At 33.3% G+C, this 21004-nt stretch overlaps 1 protein-coding gene and 1 long non-coding RNA gene across 2 annotated transcripts in view; one reads left to right on the top strand and one right to left on the bottom strand.

Annotated features, from left to right (window-relative positions):
• LOC136031184 (uncharacterized) overlaps positions 1–19740 on the top strand; it is a 39338-nt gene extending 19598 nt beyond the window's left edge. Inside the window, exons 2-5 of the mRNA XM_065710541.1 lie at positions 3338–3615; positions 7992–8081; positions 12102–12547; positions 15158–19740. Coding sequence (XP_065566613.1) covers positions 3442–3615; positions 7992–8081; positions 12102–12547; positions 15158–15305 — 858 coding nt within the window. The 5' untranslated portion in view covers positions 3338–3441 and the 3' untranslated portion in view covers positions 15306–19740. The remainder of the gene's footprint in view (positions 1–3337; positions 3616–7991; positions 8082–12101; positions 12548–15157) is intronic.
• LOC136031185 (uncharacterized) overlaps positions 4218–21004 on the bottom strand; it is a 28274-nt gene continuing 11487 nt past the window's right edge. The window contains exon 4 of the long non-coding RNA XR_010618450.1: positions 4218–4973. This is a non-coding gene — a long non-coding RNA (uncharacterized LOC136031185). The remainder of the gene's footprint in view (positions 4974–21004) is intronic.

A 21004-nucleotide genomic window follows, 5' to 3' on the forward strand; every position in this document is an offset into this window, starting at 1 on the left:
CACACCAAACTGCCTGTCTTTCTGTCACCTTTTCTCCTTTCCAAGGCACTACCAACACCAAATTCTTCAAATATAGACTTAAGTGCTACGTGTCCCTGTTTCAACCTGTGATTTCTCCCCAAGGGGAATGCATCGGTAGCTTTTTCATTTTTATTCTGGTCCTCGTTTTGAACACATGTATTTCTATAAATGTGCTTCAGCTTATTGAACATTTTGTCGGGTTTATAACTGAGGCGAAAACAAGTGATGTGAGGTGCAGCGTCCAGATAATCAAACAGTTCGTGGTAACGAACTGTAGTAAGGAGCGACCCGGCTCAATAGTAAACGAAACTCTAAAAAACGGAATTTCGATACTAAAAGATATATCAAAAGAATCGGATTTTTATGCTGATTTTAAATATATAAGTTTCATCAAATTTAGTCTTTGTCATCAAAAGTTACGAGCCTGAGAAAATTTGCCTTATTTTGGAAAATAGGGGGTAACACCCCCTAAAAGTCATAGGATCTTAACGAAAATTACACCATCGCATTCAGCGTATCAGAGAACCCTATAGAAAAAAATTCAAGGTCCAGTCTACAAAAATGTGGAATTTCGTATTTTTTGCCAGAAGACAAATCACGGGTGCGTGTTTATTTGTTTTTTTTTTTTTTTTTTTTTTTTTTTTCAGGGGTCATCGTATCGACCAAGTGGTCCTAGAGTTTTGCAAGAGGGCTCATTCTAACGGAAATGAAAAGTTCTAGTGCCCTTTTAAAGTGACCAAAAAAATTGGAGGGCACCTAGGCCCCCTCCCACGCTCATTTTTTTCCCAAAGTCAACGGATCAAAATTTTGAGATATCCATTTTGTTCCGCATAGTCGAAAACCATAATAACTATTTCTTTGGGGATGACTTACCCCCCACAGTCCCTGGGGGAGGGGCTGCAAGTTACAAACTTTGACCAATGTTTACATACAATAATGGTTACTGGGAAGTGTACTGATGTTATCAGGGGGATTTTTTTGGTTTGGGTGTGGGGTTCAGGGGAGGGGGCTATATGGGAGGATCTTTCCTTGGAGGAGTATTTCATGGGGGAAGAGAAATTCAATGAAAAGGGCGCAGAACTTTCTAGCATTACTATAAAAAAAAAACAATGAAAATATAAACAAGAAAAAGATTTTTCAATTGAAAGTAAGGAGAAGCATTAAAACTTAAAACGAACAGAGATTATTACGCATATGAAGGGTTCTAAAAATGCTTTAGCATAAAGAGCGAGGTATTTAGGAGGAGATAAATACTTCGCTCTTTATGCTAAAAATTTTTTAAATAATTTCAACTATTTATTCTACGGCCTTTCTGATTCAGGGGTCATTCTTAAAGAATTGGGATAAAACGTAATGTAAGTTACGTAAGTTATGTACGTTTGTTACGTAAGTTAATTCTTAAGTTACGTTTTTTTTTTTTACTAATAAAAACGTTCGTTAAAAATTAAAAGATCTAGTTGCCTTTTTGAGTAACCGAAAAATTGGAAGGCAACTAGACCTCCTTCCCCACCCCTTATTTCTCAAAATCGTCTGATCAAAACTAAGAGAAAGCCATTTAGCCAAAAAAAGAATTAATATGCAAAATTCATTTTAGTAATTTGTGTACGGAGAGCCAAAATCAGACATGCATTAATTCAAAAACTTTCAGAAATTAAATAAAAAAAAAAAAAAAACTTTTTTTAAATGAAAGTAAGGAGCGACATTAAAACTTAAAACGAACAGAAATTACTCCGTATATGAAAGGGGCTTTTCCTCCTCGACACCCCGCTCCTTGCGCTAAAGTTTGATTCTTTCTCGCAACTCTACTTTTTAAAACAATAAAAAACTTTAGCGTAAGGAGCGGGGTGTCGAGGAGGAAAAGCCCCTTTCATATACGGAGTAATTTCTGTTCGTTTTAAGTTTTAATGTCGCTCCTTACTTTCATTTAAAAAAAGTTTTTTTTTTTTTTATTTAATAACTCCGAGAATACCAATGGTATTCTATCCAAGTCTTAAGCAGACTGTCACTTCATTTTTATTGAGTTATTCTTTACTTCTTTAGTCTTTACGAGTTCTATTTACTTACGTTCCTTAAGAATGAATCCAAACTGGTTCATTGTTGGACCTATCAGCTTATGAAAATAATGTCTTTTCTTTCTCGATTTCTTTGACCAAGTTTCTGCTGGTGGAGCTTTTGGTTCATTTTTCCTTTTCAATGAACTTTTCCTTTTCTAAAAAAGATTTTGTGACTCTTTTCTTGTGTTGCTATTTGGATTTCATTAGGACCCCCACCCCCATTCTTTCTCCTCTTTACTATCTTTAACATTTTCTTATATGATTTCCTAAGTTCCCTTGAAACATTCAACATCATCCTTCATCACTACCCTAGTCACAGTCTGCTTTGTCTGACCTGACGACAAAACTTATTGTTTTGTCTGATCTAATGAGAAAAAACTCTTGAGTGAGAAATTTTTCAAGTGAATTAAAAAAAAAAAAAAAAAAAAAAAAAAAAAAAAAAAAAAAAAAAAAAAAAAAAAAAAACATGGCACGTCTTTTTTGCTGAGATTGAAGAACAAATTGAAAAAAAAGAATAAAGAATTGTCCTACTACTAAGAAATTGCCACGGTGCTAAGTCTTCTCTGAGTGACACGCTTGCAAACACATCTCATTCGTCCAATCCTGTTTCAACCTTCAGCTTTTACCAGTCATAAAAAATCGCCGAAAAATTAAGCTATTCTCTGAAAATCTCATCTCAGTCTGACTAGGGCACCCAGCTTGTTTCTTAACGAGGGCTCTTGAGAGCTAAGACTTTCGTGTGTAAAAAAGTTTTTTTTGCCTCCCCTCTACTGTCTACTTGTTGCTAATTCTATTGTTTTTCCTTCTTTTTAGCAACGACACCGCAAATGTAGGTAGCGCGTTTTAATATTAGTGCAATGAACCCTAGGGTTCTATTCTTAGGCCAACCCTCTTCCTCATCTATGTGAACGACCTCAGCCGATTTTCTAACACCCCAATTATCGATGCTTGCTGTGGGTTGTGTCATAAATATCTAAAAAAAAAAAAATACAATAAAAAGTATAGTACCCTTTTCAAAGACACCTAAACAAAATTTTTAGATAAATATTTGATTCAGTATTGTTGAAAGGTCCAGTAAATAAGCCTTTGAAGAGGACACAACTCTCTCTAGTCCCTTGGGAAATGACTGAAACTTATGAAATTTGTTAATTCGTCATATACATTATTTTTTTGGCAAATGTATGGGAATTTCATTTATGGAATTCTCTATAGGGGTAGGGTATAATCGCAGGAAAACATTTTATATGACTTTTTCTTCCTAGGGTATGATCTTTGTCATAGTTACTGAATATCCAAATTAAACTGGTTTCATTCGAAGGCTCCTAAATAGAAATCCTTAAATAACAGCATTGACTTCCAGTGTTTTATGGTTCAATTTCCAATAGGCGGTACACTGAACAAAAAAGCGGCGATAGATTCAGAGGCCTTCTGCATGTCGGTGGTCATCGGGGACGACATAGTCCCGAGGCTGAGTGTCTATTCGGTGCAACTTCTTATAGAGCAAATTTGGCAAGAACTTAGGAAATGTCAGATTTCTAAGGTATGTTTTCTTTTATAGCATTAAATAGGTGATACTTGATTAACTGGAAAACCTTTTTGGTATCTGTTGGGTAATAAATAGTTAAATTTGGTATACAAAAAAAAAATGTATTTTTTAACCTTTTTTTAGCCTTGCTATTCGACTTTTATCATCTTCAATGCTCTCACCGACTTTACTAATAACACTACCAAGGTAAGTGAGGTTGCCCACCTGATGAATCTTTTCGTTACCCAACGTCACCTTTATATGTTCACTTATTCCTAGCCTTAACATTAATTTTAGAGCCTATTCTTTCACCCTGAACTCGCAAAACCTTTAAAAATTTCATTCAGTTTACTCACTTTTTCATCTAATATGCTTATATCATCAGCATAAGCTAAGCCCAGAAGAATTTTTCCTCCCCATTTGATTCCGTGGTCTCCAATTGCCTTTCCTCTCCTCCTTAAGGCAAAGTCCATCAATATGATCTATGTAAATGGGGATAAAACACAACCATGCTTAAGTCTTGATTTAATACAAGACCAGCTGCTGACCTTATTTCCTACCTTAACCGCAGCAGCATTATTCTCGTACATAGCACAAATCACTCTAAAGTATTTGCTGGTATACCATGTAAAGATAATACCTTTGCTAAAGCTCTTCTATCAACAGAATCAAAGGCTTGCTCTTAATCTATAAAACGGAGGACCAAAGGTGTTTGACAACGAAGGCACTTCTCAATTACTAACCTTAAAGTGAAAACTTGGTCGGTACATCCTCTACCTTTGACGTCGGGAAGCGGAATTGAATCGATCACAAACAAAAGGGTGTCGTATAACTCAAGTTTAAGAGTGCCATCAAAATCAGTTGTAGGCGTATAGCACACGGTTAACGACAATTTGGCGTGGTGGTTGCTTGCATTGTTTGTCATGAGATTTAAAGGTTCGGATTCGAAGCTTATCGTCGACGTTTTGTTAGTGGTCCTTGCTTCACAGGGATAATATCGCCAAGCCAACGCATAATTGTATTTGGCTCGGCTGGGGGTAGGGATCCCAGTCCCTGACTTTTGGGCTGGATCACAACAGGACTACCCAATGTACAGTTCGGGATTTGACAAATAAGCTCTTTTTTTAAGATATTGTAAGTCGCAGTAGTCATTTTTGAACTTTTAGAATTATGTAACCAGTCGGGCTTGTTTGTAGTCTTATAGCAGTCTTGGGTGCCATATATGTAATTTTTTCCAAACGAATTGTTGTGGCAATTTTGCCTGGACTTACTTTGAAACTCATTATTTTTGTTTTTTACTGATCAGAGTTTTCGTAGAGTGAAAACTTTTAATTTGGGGTCTTCTGCTATTGATGGAGTTGGCCCTATTCATCCTAAAAAAAGAAAAAAAAATGAAAATGTTGACCACTGAAGTACAATTATGTTTGCAAATATGTAAGTGCACTTCTTTTGTGCCACATTTTTTTTCGTGGAAGAATCAAATCAAATAACAATTTTACTTGCGTAGCTAACTACTAGATTTGTATATTTATATTACGTATATAAGGTGGTTCGCCTCTTATCAATTCCTCTCTCTTTACACTAAACGTTGAACTTTGTTCCAGTTCCTTAAGAATGACCCCTGAATCATAAAGGCCGTTTAAATAGAATAAATTGCTGTTTTGAAATTACTAAAATTACTTCAGGGTAAAGAGCGAGATAATGAGGAGAGGATGAACCACACAAGCCCAAAAAGGTCCAATTCTCTGTTTAGTGTCAGTAAAAAATAAAGAAATGGTCAATGTCATAAATTTATAAAATTGCAAACGGTAAAAAGTCAAACGATGAAAAATCGTAAAATTAAAGCAGGGAAAACAAATTTAAACAGAAGCCGAAGTAGCAAGAATTAGAAATATCGTAATGACAAAATAATCTCTAAAACTATAAGATAAAAGTGAACTATGAAAGAGGGGGGGGTTATTAATTTAAAATTTCAACTATTTGAGGGATAAATGTTCTTTTACAAAGAACGTAATACGACTTTTGGTTGAGTTTTCCTCCTTTTTTCAAAAATAAGGTGGATTTGAAACTTGAATTTAAATGAAACTTGAAACTTGAATTTGAAACTTGAATTTGAAGAACTAAAAAATAACTAAACTAAAAAGTTTTTAATGAAGAACTAAATTTGCTGGATTAATGAAGAACTAAAAAGTAACTAAAAAATAAGGTGAATTTAAAACTTGATAAAACCTATATATTTAAAATCAGCATGAAATTCCAATTATATATTTGTTCTTCTTATTCTTTTGATATATCCACTCGTATCAAAATTCATTTTTTTAGAGTTTCGTTGCTATTGAGCCAGGACGCTCCTTACAACAGTTCGTTACCACGAACTGTTTGAACTTGCTTCTTCCTCTTAAGCTTTTTTATCCTCCTATATTGTTGAGGTAACAAATACGAATTTTCTTATGTATCACTATTCGCCATTGCAAACTGATTTTTCAAATTATTTCTCTTTTTAGCTCATCTTTTTCTTTTCTTCTTTTCATCATGATTTTAGTCAGGTCTTTAGTTTAAATAATCATCAAACATTCATTGGCCTCTAGTTTCTTCTTTTTTGGTGTACAAACCAAGGGTGTTTACATCTTTGCATAAATTCCTAAATTTTAGTTGCGTTTTGTATTTTTGCCCTTTTAAGTTTTATTTATTTTTGCTGAGTTAGTAAGTAATCGTAGCTTAAGGTACTGCAGGTGGTGAAGTGATGCAAATACTTCACTTTCATTTTGATTTGTTTATTTGTGGCTTCTTGAAATATTGATTAGTGCTTTTCTCTTATAACCAAGACGCATTGACATTTTGAAGGTTTATTTCATATTTCAGAGATTTTTGGGGATCGAGTTATATTGATTTTGGGACATCTGTATGTATAGTATTAGATGAATATTGCATCGCTTATTGTCTTTAACAGTATATTGAATGTCGCCATTTTATTTATATTCCAATTACTATAGTGGTTACCACTTTAAATCACTTTATTAAAAAGTTGCAAGTTCAGACAAAAGGAGCGCATATTTTCAGATTTAATTGATATTTTAAGTGTATTAATTAACGGATATAATAACATCTGAGCGTAAAAATATCCAATTGCCAAATTTACAAAGCCCACCTAGCTCTAGAACTGGTAGCTGACACTCAAACGCTAGTCCTCGGACATCTAGTCTAGTTAGTCATCTAGTCAGGAAAAACAGTTGTAGCACTATTTAAAGTCTTTTCCGTGTCTGATTCTATTGGAGTCATTATGTCATTCACTATATGTCTTACTCCATTGTAATGTTCGAACTGAATTTGGCTTTTCATGCATTTTGGTTTTACAAGTAATATGTCTTCAGGGTTCAATTTTGCTTTAAATATTCTGCATTTTTTTGAAATTCTGGCATTCTACCTCCTTCAATCAGCCCTGAGGAAGCCTCAAGATTCCTCTCGAAGTTCTGTTCTATAACCAGATCTGCTGACAGCCCAGTTCACTATCATAGTCATAAAAGATTTATATATTTCCAAGTGTCGAATTGGATTATTTATTCATATATAACAGGATTGGATCACTTGTCTATATTTCACATAGAAGTCTTGTTTTTTTTTCAAAAGACATTCTTCCCACTGACCCAGTCTCTCTGCTCACAGGAACTACTTAATTTTGCCAGCCATTTTGAGGTACTACCTACAAATGTTTTTTACAAGTGTGATAGCTCTAAAATTCATTTATTTCAATACAATACAATTTATTATTTTTTTGTCCTTCTTCTTGCACTATAATTGCAGACTTGCTCACAATGGCAACATAATGTGTTACGTGCTACCAAACTCTCTAGATGGGATCTCGAATTATCAGGATTTACTTCTCTTTTATACTTTTTTTAACATGCGTGTCAGCTTGTTTTAAGTTTCATGTCCCTTTTTTCTGCTATTTGCTATTTACCACTAAGAGTACCTTGATATGGAAATAATGGAAATAAATGGAACTTGAAGTTGATATCACCCCTTATTAACTAAAATAAGATAATTTGCTGGATTTTTTGTATTATTATTTATCCTTTCTCACTTCAAATCTTAAAAGAAGAATTTACTCCAAAACATGTCCTTCGTTTTGTGATGTATCATCTTTGCATTCAGTTACTATTGCCACATACTGTATGGCAGAATGGACTCATCTCACTGAGTGGTGGTGATGTCAGTTTTCAGTATTCTAATAGGCGGATTTTTTTGATCGGCTGACTATCAAAGTACCCCTCTATTTTTGTCTAATTCTTGCTGCATTATAATGTTAGTGTTATTCATTTCGGCTGAAATACCTGCGCAATAAAATAAGAAAAAATGTTGCAAGAAAATCTGTCTAATGCCAAAATTTCTAGTACAGGGTTCCGTTTTCCAAGAAATACCAAGAAAGTGAACATGGCAGTGGAAGAAACCTGGATCCAGAAAGAGGGAGACATCATGCAGAGGTGAGTGAATTGATTGTTTGTTCTGAGGATTAATTTGTTTGTCAGGCTCACCTTAAGCAGTTTTCAAAAATAATAACATGAGGGTAAATCTGAAATAAACGTTGCTTTTACTTGATTCGTTTTTCTTCAAGTAGTACGAACGTGGTAAAAATGAACTGTTGGCCAATAAATTTATTTTACAAACAGCTTCGAGTTCAGATCATTTTTTGTTTTTTCGAATTTTAAAGGATATAAGAGTGTAAATAAGCAATACAAAATAACCAATTAAAGAAGCTTCTAAACTAAAGAAGAGGATTGGAAAGTATTGGTATAGATGCACAGCGTGTTCAAGCTTATGTTGCGTTAAAATCCCATTGATATAATATTGTAGAAACAAAGTAGGGTATTCAGTTTTATTTTTCAGGTAAATTTGAAGCATAAAACCGAATCAAGATGCATTGCCTTTATCCAGATTGTCAAAAGGGCATATTAAATTGTTGTCAAAAGGGCACATTAAATACAATTTGAAGTATAAAACAAAATCGAGATACATTGCGTTTATCCAGATTGTCAAAAGGGCATATATTATCAAAATTGTAGAAAATTTTATCCAATGAAATTATATATATATATATATATATATATATATATATAAATATATATATATAAATATATATATATATATATATATATATATATATATATATATATATATATATATATATATATATATATATATATACATATACATATACATATACATATACATATACATATATATATATATATATATATATATATATATATATATATATATATATATATATATATATATATATATATATATATATATATATATATATATATATATGCGTGTGTGTGTGTGTGTATATATAGGAGGCCAAAATCAAGACTATAATAGAGAAAGACAGAAAAGGTGTAGAATAATCTTTTCTTAACCAGTGCAAAAGACTATGACAGCTGAAAAATGGAAATAAAATTAATTTTAAAAACTATTTTTCCTCAAAAGATGGATTTTAAATAAAAGTAGATACTCTATTAAACAAAACATGAGCCCAAATAAAGTCAAGTAATTTTACAACTATCATAAATCACCGCCATTAAGCAAATTTAACCCAAAACGAACAGTAATTACATTAAATAACCGAATCAAACTCAAAACTAGCAGAAATTAAAAGAATTAAGACCACAACTGAATTTGTGCTTTCCTGAGAACGATATTTATATTGGATGTGCATTTTTACATCTCATAATATCAAACAAGAAAAAGCCACAATTATAACCAAGATAACTGAAAAAAAATAATGGTAATTCATAGAATCATATATAATTATTATCATTTTCAGTAGTAAAAGTCTTGACAAGTTTGGTGATGTTAAAGCTAAAGAAAAGGAAAAAACATTAAAGATGCAATTTATTTTTAATGTAAAGTTCAAATTATGTTCTGATCCTTAGAAGGCACGGGGGGTGTCATCCCTGCTCCTGTTAGTTTCTGCACGTTTTGAGTTTGACTCGGTTGTTTATTGCAGTTTTACGTTTGGAAAATTATTTGAATTTATTTCCGCTCATCTTTGGTTTAATGTAGCCCAATACTTCTTTTTGAAAAATCTCCTTTTGGAAATGATTTTTTTAATTCATATATAATAGTGCGGTAAGATTAGGAAGAGAATCTTTGACTCCGAAACATGCTTATATTTAATTTATTTTCAGTTTCTTACATATTTTACACTCGCTAAGACTATAGGGTTTTGTGAAAAGGAAATAATGACAATGTCCCAAAGATTGGTAGGAAGAGCAGCTTCCTCACGAAAAGGCTGAAAGACTATGGCTAATATTAGGGATCTTTAATTATTCGTAGACAATGGAAAAACTATTTCAACATGAATGGGATAACGAATATTTTCCCTCTTTTTTCACTCTCCAACTATTAGACTCAAAGACACATAACAAGACATGGCATGCCAGCAAACTATATTTCAAGAAATTTCAGTGTGATCTAGCCTTTCATAGGAAGCTACAGCCAAGAAGATTACAAGGCAATATACCTGTCTGTTCTTAAAGGATATTCCTCCATTGTCTTTTGCTTTGTTAGTAGCAGGGTGGTGAAGGTGGTCGTCCAAGAGTCTCATTAGGGTAAATCTCAAGTGTCATTATTTTGGACCAGTGCACATGTGTATGTACGTTGGGTATAAAAAAAATCTACTAGAAGTGCGCTATTTGTCAATCACTGAAGCCACAAAAATAGTATATTTTGACTATACACCAATATAAAATATACAATTTCCAATGTTCTCCTGATCTATGACTAAATTTCTATGACACAAATTTGTGACTCCATTGATTACTTGACTATTTACCCAAACTTCAGTAATTAGATAATTTCTTATACTGCAAGTAGTTGGATTGTTACCATATCTAACCCTTTCCGTAAGGCTGAAAATGTTCTACATTTTTGAAATATCAAGAAATTAATGTAAATTTTTTTTGTTAATATTGAATTTTCTTATAAATTTGCATTAGTTAGACATTACAAGAGTTTGCTGGATTACATCATTCGTAGCAGAGTACAAGACTTATTCGAAAATATTTAGTGTAGGCAAGGAGGGGGCCTTACTCTTCCTTTGCCACTATTAGGATATCTCTAATGCTACCAGAGCAACCTGGCGGTACCTCAGGGGTTAGGATAACTCCCACACGCCACGGATTTTTACTTGCCCTGGTTGTGGTGACTTCCACAACTGACAGACTTCTAACAAGTGTACTTCCCACGTGGAATAAAAATTTCACGCCAATTGGCCCCAGCAAGTACAAGCAATAGTCTTCCCCAATTTTCTTTCTTTGCCTCAGGGAAAAATTTCTTGCTTAGTATAGAATTCTCCTCCTATACCAAGGCAATCTAATCTCAACCTGTCTCTAGGCTTCAGTCCCTACCTACACTAATCAAAGTCAAAGGTATAAATTAAAACAAAGCTTACCATTCACTTCAAGCTCATCTCAAGAACTGGGAAAACTCTAACAATTGACCAAGAAACACTGAGGCACGCCTCCATGCATGCCATTCTGAACCTCTGACTGAATGGTCAAAATCAAATGTCAAATCAAAAGTCAAAATCAAAATTATTCAGTATTTTTTGAAGATGTATGCGTCATAGCCTTCTACATTTTTTGGCTTGAATTAATTAGCGAATTCTTCCAGGACGTCACGTTGTAATAGATCGGTTTGGAGTTTAAATAATAATTAAAATTGCAGAAAGGGGAGTTTTTCTAATAAAAAAAAGTCAAAGGTCCCAACATCTTCCTCGTAAGAAAAATGACTGCCACCACGCCATTGGTCAGAACCTAAAAACACAAAACATAAAATATATAACACTAACTGCAAAATCACCAAACTTAATTATGTTCTCGTCTTTCTTTTTTGCACCTTTCCACTGCAGATACCCGTTTGCTCATGCATCTGTGACTATACCATCTGCTTGGCTTAGTTCCATTCCCATTTACTATCTCTTTCAAACTGATCAAAGCTATTGTCTATAAAACCCGTATTATAGTTTGAGGTTCCAGAGAAGGAAGAATCCACGAGATTTGTGGAACTTAATGGTGCTGAGCATGATTAAATCTAAAAAATTTCTCGCTCTAACGAAATTTACAACTAGGAGAAGCGTAGACTCAGGTTATGGCACCCTTGACTATGCCAAAAATCAAGAAAAATTGGTTTAACTAGCCTGTAAATCTTCATCGGCGGAAAACTACATCTAAATTAAAACGCGAATTACCCTTTGGCATAATTTGAAAACATGCATGGCCAAAAATACGAAGGTCAGTGAAAACGTTATGGGTTTAGGGAAATGAGTAAATAAGACGGCACTAGACCCTTGAGGTCCAAACCGGAGGTGCTGATCTCCGTTTCATGGCCCTTTAGCCAGGAGGTTAGCTAACTTGTAATTAGATGTATCAGAAGTAGTAAATAAATATATTGCTTCGTTATTATAGCTTTTGAAATATTTTTGGCTCTTTTTTCAGAGCCGATTGTTGCCTGAGACTCAACTTCCAGACAGATTGACGGAGCCTGAGAATTCTTCTGATGAGATTCATAGCACTGAACCGATACAAAAAGAGCCTATCAAAAAAACAGAAGAAGAAGTAAGAATCGAAATATCTCCAGCAGAAAGCATAAGCCAAGAAAGGCAAGCCGTTGATGAAGGAGAGCCTAGCACAAGCAAGAAAAACCATGACTCTCAAAGTGACAAAATGGATGATTCTCCAAGTGATTCAGAAGAACAATATCAAGTTGAATCTGTACCGTCTGAGATGAAAGTAAGATTCACTGTTTCTACTCCTGAACATGATCAAGAAAACACTGTAGCAGAAGAGGGTGTAAGAGGAGCGGTAGATCAAGGGGCTGCAGAAGAAATAGAATTATTTATACCAGGAAAGATTCTACATATTAGTCCAAGGACCATTACAGAGTAAGTTTTTTGTTAATATTTCAAAAATGTGTTGTCTCCTTAGATTTTCTTTTTATATTTTTTCTATTAGTCTAATCTCATAAATGGGCATAGAAAATCGAATCAAATAAAAAAATGTTAGTTCCCAAAGCCAAAGCTTGTTAGGTAGCGCGGTATCATACTAAAAAAATTAACACAACAAACGCAAATTTTCACCATAAAAATATAATACAATCTAATATATCAAATGCAATATGATGTTAATAATATTTAATTATTTAAAATATTTTTCTTTCTTCCGAAATTGTTCTGTTACGGAGCCTTCCATACCATCTTATCACCATGGGCTCAACGTACTGGAATTTGAAATGAAAAGTTGTAAGGGTCTAGCCTTTGCGGTTTCACGTAAAGTGTGAACCTTAGGCCGAATTGATGAATATGACTTTGCATTTTGGAAAGCTTCGTAGAGCTCTTGTCTGGACCCAAAAACGGTGATTTTTGTTTGTCCTTGAGCCAGAGCCTTTAGTGTATGAAGTGACTAGGAGTTTTATAGCCTATGTGAGAGAGGCCTATCTGAAGTTATATAGTCAAGCTTTCGTTTCATCAAACTATGTTTCTGCTTTCGAGTGGAAAGCTCCGTTCTAGCAGGCATGCAAGCAGGCACCAGTTCCAAATTGAAGATGGACTAAAATCTGTAAGTGACAAAAATATGTAGCAGCTGCCCAGCCCCACAGCCAATATGTTTTGTTTGAGTGATAAATAGAAAAAGTTAAAGAAGCAAAAAATTGGGGACTGAAAGTGGTGCCATCTATTGTTTCTGCCCATTTCTGTTCATGATTTCAGCTGGGTTTATTATTCGGTTTTTTGCACTTGGGATTGCGGTACAGAAATGGTATCAGATGTGCCTCTTAAACTTAATTGTTGTCTCATTGCTAAAGAAATTAAAGTTTATTCTTTGCTCCTGTGATGACGTTAGAAACTTCGCCTACGGTAAAAAAAAGTCAACTGTTGAACTAAGACAGATAGGTTTTTTTTCAACAGAGGTCGATAGCTCTCGATGGGTTGATCAAAGTATATGTCGTCCATTTTTTGGTAGAAAAATTTCGTCATGAGCCATTTCAGTTTGAAGGGTTTGGCAACTTTAGTAGTAAGGTATACACTGAAACCAAAAATGATACCAATTGTGAGACATATACGGGAGTTTTAAGCAACAGTCGTCAATGAGAGGTTCGCAACTTTTGCTAGTTGATGTACCTATTATTTGTTTCCGGTGTATTTGATGGTAAGAACAGTTTGGGTCCAGTGGTAAGACATGTAGGGGGCTTGTAAGTAACAATCGGATGCTAGGCTACAATAATCTTCAGTGATGAGGAGTTTGCAACTTTTACTAGTTGTAATGAGGGGTTTGAAACTTTTGCGAGTTGGTGTACCAAGTATTTATTTTAGGATCCTTACAGATTAGCGACTTCGGCGTTTAATCCAATGGAGGAAACAAAACCAAAGTGTTGCTCTCGCAACGCTTTATCCGGTGAAGCCAAAGAAATGGGAATGCTACTGCAACACCTCGCTTTGCTCATGCAACGTAGATCTAGTTACAATTATATGCATGTGATAAATTGTATTAACCAAATCCTTACACGTATATATCATGAATAATAAAATGACTGCAATATTTTGGTAAAAGTGGCAAATCTAATCAATTTCAATCACAACTAATCAATTTCTCCTGCACTCACCTTTCTATTTTCAAATTTCATTTGATTTTTATTTCGACTTTACTTTCCCTCGTGAAGCCCCACCTATTTTTGAATGTTTTCTTCTATCCTTCTTTTAATAATGACACTCTGTTTCTTTTTGCTTAAAAAAACTGAGCAGAAATTGAGCAAAATAACATAATTTTTTACTTAGTAATATAATTAATAAAATCAGTTGCACGAATATTATTTTTTTCTTTAAATTGATAAATAAATAAATATAGTTTTAAAGTGAAAGTGTTTCGTCAGCAATCATAGAAAGGACAAAATTACAATTTCTCGCTTAACTTTCTACATATTGGCTCTTTTAAGATTAGTAAACCTCCAAATAACTAAAACAAACTTTGATATTGAAATATATTGTATGACCAAATTATTATTAATCTAATAAAAAGAGCTAATTTTGTGGGTCTTCAATGAATGTGTTGTCGTTGAAAAGCCTCTCTGCAACTTATTAAATTAGTAAACTAGGCAGTCATAAAAAATTGGTAAATTACGCACTCACAAAATTTAATAAAAATTTGTCATTTTATTGTTTCTATTAAGTTTTGAAACTATATGTCTTAAATCACCTGTTTACACTTATAGCTCTTATATTAGGGCCGTATCCGGGATTTTCTTTCTTTCTTTCTTTTTTTTTACAGAAAGATTTTTTCTGGAAAGGGGAAGGGTACAAAAAACTTTAAAAAGAGCATCAAAAGTATGTTTATATTCATTTTGTTACGTTTTAACGAGTCGGAAAAGTATTTCTGTGGGAGAAGGAGTTGAACCCCGAAACGTTCCTCTTGATACGGCCTTGCTTGTAATATTAGAAAATTGTCCAGTTTACGGTGACAGGAAAACCAAAATAACTAAATAATTTCCCCTTTTTTTTCAGTTCAAAGGAAACTCCACGAGTGCGATGGGCTTCTCGAATAGATTTTCGAAACATTATTATATCATATTACATGCTTAAGGATCATTCTTCGAAGACACTTGGGAAAATCCTCCAGAAAGAAGCGTTGGACAAGAATAGCTGCCTATAGTCTTCATTTTCTTCTTTTTCTTCTATACCTATGCCTATTAAGATTTTTATGAAAGCCTTTCCATATGGACTTGTAATGGAACTTGAGTACACTATGCTAGTATGGATGAAACCTTGGTTTGAGAACAATGATGGTAGTTTCCCATCATATTACTATATGATAATCGTCGTCAGTTATGCCCTCCACCAGGCTGCTGTCTATTCCATGTTTGTATCCGTAATGGCATATTTTGCTCTTATTAGTGATCCGTCCGTCGGTAGTACCTATATGACATTACTCAATACCATTTGCAATCTTGGAGGGAACTGGTCTACCACTCTTGCGCTGTGGCTCGTTGATTACTTTACGAGAAAACTTGTTCTATAGATGGTGTTGGAAGCTGCGTAAACACTTCAAAAATAGAGGAATGCGCCAGGCTTGGAGGAGAATGCGTCACGTTAATAGATGGATATTACATAGAGATGTTGATATGTACAATCATTGGTGTTATTTGGTTATCATGGGGAAAGACAGTTATGAACCAGCTTCACCATGGGACAGATAAGCAAAGGCGAGTGAAGAAAAACTTCACTCGAAGTTCTTCACGAAGTGAAGAAACAACTTAACTTTGTTTATTAGGAACTTATTAAATACAGGGTTGCTACTTATTTGGATTTTCATTTGAAATTTCGGTTCCGATTTCAGGATCTTGAGGGTACTACTGCCTCAAAAAATATATCAAGCCCATGCTTTGTTATTATTCAATATCTATAGATTTATTTTTCAGTTTTTTTTTTTCAAAATTTTCCTAGCCCAAATTCTCAGTGGCAGCCCTGATTAAATTCAAATTTATATCTACAATTGCTATACATTATTCCTATTATTTTTATACAGTTGACAATTAAGACGCTATATACGACTGAGTGAAAAGTGAAAAAAAATAGTAAAAAAAGAAAAAGAAAAAGAAATTACCACTTGGGGCACTTGAAACGAAGTGAGGCAAATCTTTTTCGTTGCCTTGTCAGCTATTGTAAGGGTTATAAGCATCCCACAAAATTTTTATCTTGATCAATTATTATATTCGTTTAATATGCTAAATTAGTAATTTAAAAAATTAAGACATGTAATAACACCGCTGAAACTTGGAAGATGCCTTTTACTCTTAATTTACACTTGAAGTTGTTCAAACTGCTTAACTCTTCATTCCTCACCAAACAGCTGCTAACATTACTTCATATTTTATCCGCAGCAATTTTATTCTTGTGCATAGCATTAATTTAATCTGCTTATCCGATATACCCTGCAAAGGCAGAACCTTCACCAAACCCTTTCCCTTTTACCGTTGAAACGGGGTCGGTCAAAACTTTTTCGTTTTCCTTGTCATCTATTGTAAGGGTTAAATCATCCCACAAAATTTTTGTCTTGATCAATTATTATTTTAGTTTAATATGCTAAATTAGTAATATAAAAATTAAGACATATAATTAATACTGCTTGGAAGATACTCTGATTGGAGGATACTCTTGATTTATTTTTATTTCACCATCTTTCCACTCAGTCATGAATTATTTTTGTTATCAATATTTTTAGTATATTTATTTAATTATTGGACAAGTAGACAATTTGTTGGGTACTTGAGTGTTCAGTAATTTAAATCTGGCCGTCCTCACAAGTTATTTTTCGAGAAGAGGGTAATTATTTACAGTGGTATCAGTAATGTATGTTTCTGTATGATAATCACTAACATGGGAAGGGGGGCGTGGCTGAAACTTCTTCCAGTGCTGAAACAAGCTCCTGTGTACTTTATAGTGAGAAATATTTTGCTTTAGAAATTTCTGGTTTCAATTTTTTTCAAGTTTTCCTGTTTTGAAATTATTTTTTGATTCCTATTTGTACAGTCTTCATTTTAGCTACGTTTAGCTTCTCTCTTCTTCTTTGCTAGATGTAAAAATCACTCTGTTCATTTCGTTCCTGTAGGTAAAGTTGGGGGGGGGGGGATCTAACCAATAGTGAAAATCGTTTTATTTATTCTTTCAATCGATTTCATCTATTGAAAAATTCTTTTCACCTATTTCATGAATTTTATTAACATAGTAATAGAAATAATTAAGACATAAAATTTACATCAAAGAAACTGAACTTGCCAAAGGACATCGGTTTATCTCTCAATTTTCTTCTATTTCCCACTAAGTGTTTAAATTTATTTCTTCAATGAGTATTTTTAGTAATTATTGGACAAACGGGTTATTCGTTGAGTGCTATGAATTGCATTATATATATTTTTGTCCTATGTAATTTGAACCTTGCTCTTTCTTTGAAGTTTCTTTTTAATTAGGGGGGGGATGTAACTGTACCTGAAAGCAACAAATATATTTTTTATCTTAGGTTTGACTTTTACGGGGTAATGTTTTGGATTTGCACTGCTAAAAATAAGTGCACAGACGTGTCTTCTATTTCATCGGAATATGAAATAATGGCATCTCTTATGTTTTTTTAATATTAAATAAAAAAAAAATAATTTTTTTAGCTGAAAGTAAGGAGCGACATTAAAACTTAAAACGAACAGAAATTACTCCGTATATGAAATGGGTTGTCCCCTCCACAATCCCTCGCTCTTTACGCTAAAACTTTTAATTGTTTTAAAAAGTAGAATTGTGGCAAAAAGTCAAACTTTATTTATTGTGGCAAAAAGTCAAACAAATTGTGGCAAAAGTCTTCTGGCAAAAGATACAAAATTCCACATTTTTGTAGATAGGAGCTTGAAACTTCTACAGTAGAGTTCTCTGATACGCTGAATCTGATGGTGTCATTTTCGTTAAGATGCAACGACTTTTAGGGGGTGTTTCCCCCTATTTTCATAAATAAGGCAAATTTTCTCAGGCTCATAACTTTTGATGGGTAGGACTAAACTTGATGAAACTTATATATTTAAAATCAGCATTAAAATGCAATTCTTTTGATGTAGCTATTGATATCAAAATTCAATTCTTTAGAGTTTTGGTTACTATTGAGCCGGGTCGCTCCTTACTACAGTTCGTTACCACAAACTGTTTGATTCATGTTGGGGTTGAAATATTAAGCTTGTTTAGGAAATTACACCCAATATTGAACCCATAACTAATTATTCAAAGGCTTTACCCCTTACGTTCAATGATTTGAGTATTGTTTTCTTTTTACCCCTCCTTTTCTTATAGTTGTCAAGTCTAAACATCTTTACTGGCTATGCTCTGAGCAAAGAAATAAACTGCTGCCCTTTTAGGCATAACTCCTGTTGGATATATTTAGCCCTCTTAAGCATAAAAACTGTTAGGAGGTATTTAGCCCTCTTAAAATTTGTCTTCTTAGGGATAACAATTGTTAGGAGAGGATTTAGAATAGTGTTTTTCTAATAGATTTTTTTTTGTACGATGAAATACAGTTGATTAAATTATTATTAGATCGGGGGGTGGGGCCACATAGGGGGTTATGAATATCGTTGCTATATTATTTTGTCAGTTTTTTCAAAAAATTTCACAGAGAAGAATTGATTAACCAGAGTTCTATGTTTTGTTCTTTGCACTGGCTTTTGGCTTAAAATTTCATACAGATGAATTGCAAGCCAATCAGGTTTAAAGATATTGAGGTTACTCTTCAATCTAGAAATTACATTTCATTCGGAAATAATGTAATTGTCTTATAAAACATAACGTTACCCAATGAAATTACAGCATATTTATTTCCATGAAATTCTAGGAAAGTAATCTCTCTTTTTCTTTTTGGTACAGCATTTACAACCCAAAACGGTTTATTGCTTAGGTTAAAATCTTGTGACTAGAATATATTGTGTTTCATTTTACTAGCCTAAAATAATGGAAATATTTGTTTAATGAAAAATCATATAATCTAATAGTTTTATAAAAAAAAAAAACTTTACCAAATGAAATTGCACCACATTTATTGCCATGGAATTCTAGGAAAGTAATCTCTCTTTCACTCTTTGGTACTGCATTTACATCCCATCACGGTTTATTGCTTAGCTTTAAAATCTTGCGACTAGAAAATATTCTGTTTCATTTTACTGACCTAAAAATACGTACAGAAGATACAATCAGGTGAATTTCAACCTCATCTCAACCTCTTGTTCTTTTTACTGGCTTCTGCCTTAAAATTTTATATAGGAGAGCCAATCACATCTTTTAAACAGTGAAGTTGTTGTACATCTAGAAAGAGCATTTCTTTAAGAAATAATATGATTACAATATTGTTCTCAGAAAGGAAATTTGACGGGATGCTGACAAATTGCAGCAGGGGTATAGCAATTAAATGCCTACATTCTAGTGTTTCGAGAGGGTTTGTGTTTTCAATTTTATTACGGAGTAAGAGTGAGTTTGTTTTTTTATTCAATAAAGGATTTTTACTCTTAAAAAAAAGGTCTTTGTTCCTCTCGTAGAGTTCACTTAAGAAGGTTAGATTTTGTTGTTGTTTTTCTTTTCTTTTTTTCCTCTCTTATTTTTTTCAGCACCCCCACTCCCATTCCTTGTCGAAATATTTGCTTGTTTTTCATATTTTGCTACTGGCTGACAAAATCCTCGTTTTTCACCTATTTGATTTTTCTCTTTTCATTTATTATTTCCTTTCTTGTTTTCATACGTCATGCATAGCCAGTATGGTGTCAAAATGTATTTGCATATCCAGTCGAAATGTCCACTTAGGTTGTATTTACTGTCTCAGAAACTTCAGAAGTTTACTCATTATATTTTCGTAATTTTTATTTCCTTTTTTTGTAGCCACACCTCCCACCACCCACCTGGCACCTTTTCTTAATTTATTGATTTAAAGATACTTCCTGGCTATCAGATCTGCAAGAGAATCGGGAAGTTTTAAAAAGAAACTTACTTCATTTCAGAAGACCCCCCCTCACGTATCATAAATCTTTAACTGTTTGGTTAGAAACGGGTTTCAATATAAATAGAACCTCACCCTCATTTTAAGTAAAAGCAGTCATTTTCAGTATCTTCAGCTCCTCTAGAGATTTTCCTTATAATTGAAACTATAGATTTAAAACTACCCTATTTAATACTTAATAGATTTAAAATACCCTATTAATACTAATCTCATTAAAAAGTTCCTTACAATTCAAAACTACCTATAAACTACCCATGGTAATCCAAAACCCCCTCTCGACAATCAATTTATAGATCACTTTTTCGAAAATGTTGTCTATGAATGTGCAGGATGAGCCCCAACTCTCGTATATTCATGGCCAAAATTCAATAAATGATTTGTAATTAAAATATCAAAATATTTAAACAGTGAAATTGAGCAGATTTTCTTTAAGGAATTTTGGTAGTAATTTCTAAGATTTATTTTTGAAAATTTATCAGTCAAATTTTTAACAAATTTTTCATTTATGAGCATAGTTCAGTGATTAAGCATTATAAAAACAAGCTCTTGAAACAATTGAGTTTAGTGATTCGCCAAGTTAGAAAAATTTAGTCGTTATTAAAGTCAATGCTAATTATAAATATTCACAGACAAAAAATACGGCTACGTAATATTTATCGTCGTGATATTTTAGGCTCAATGTCTAACGCAGTTGCCCCCCCCCCCCCCATTGTTCTGTATTATTCCCTTTTTTATCTAATTTTAAAATATTCAATTTTTCATAAATTTACGTTTGCTGTTGTTATTATTGTGTTTTTAATCGATTTTCCCACTAGTTTTAATAGCACTGAATTAGT

This window comes from Artemia franciscana, chromosome 9, assembly GCF_032884065.1.
Source record: "Artemia franciscana chromosome 9, ASM3288406v1, whole genome shotgun sequence".
Classification (NCBI taxonomy): domain Eukaryota; kingdom Metazoa; phylum Arthropoda; class Branchiopoda; order Anostraca; family Artemiidae; genus Artemia; species Artemia franciscana.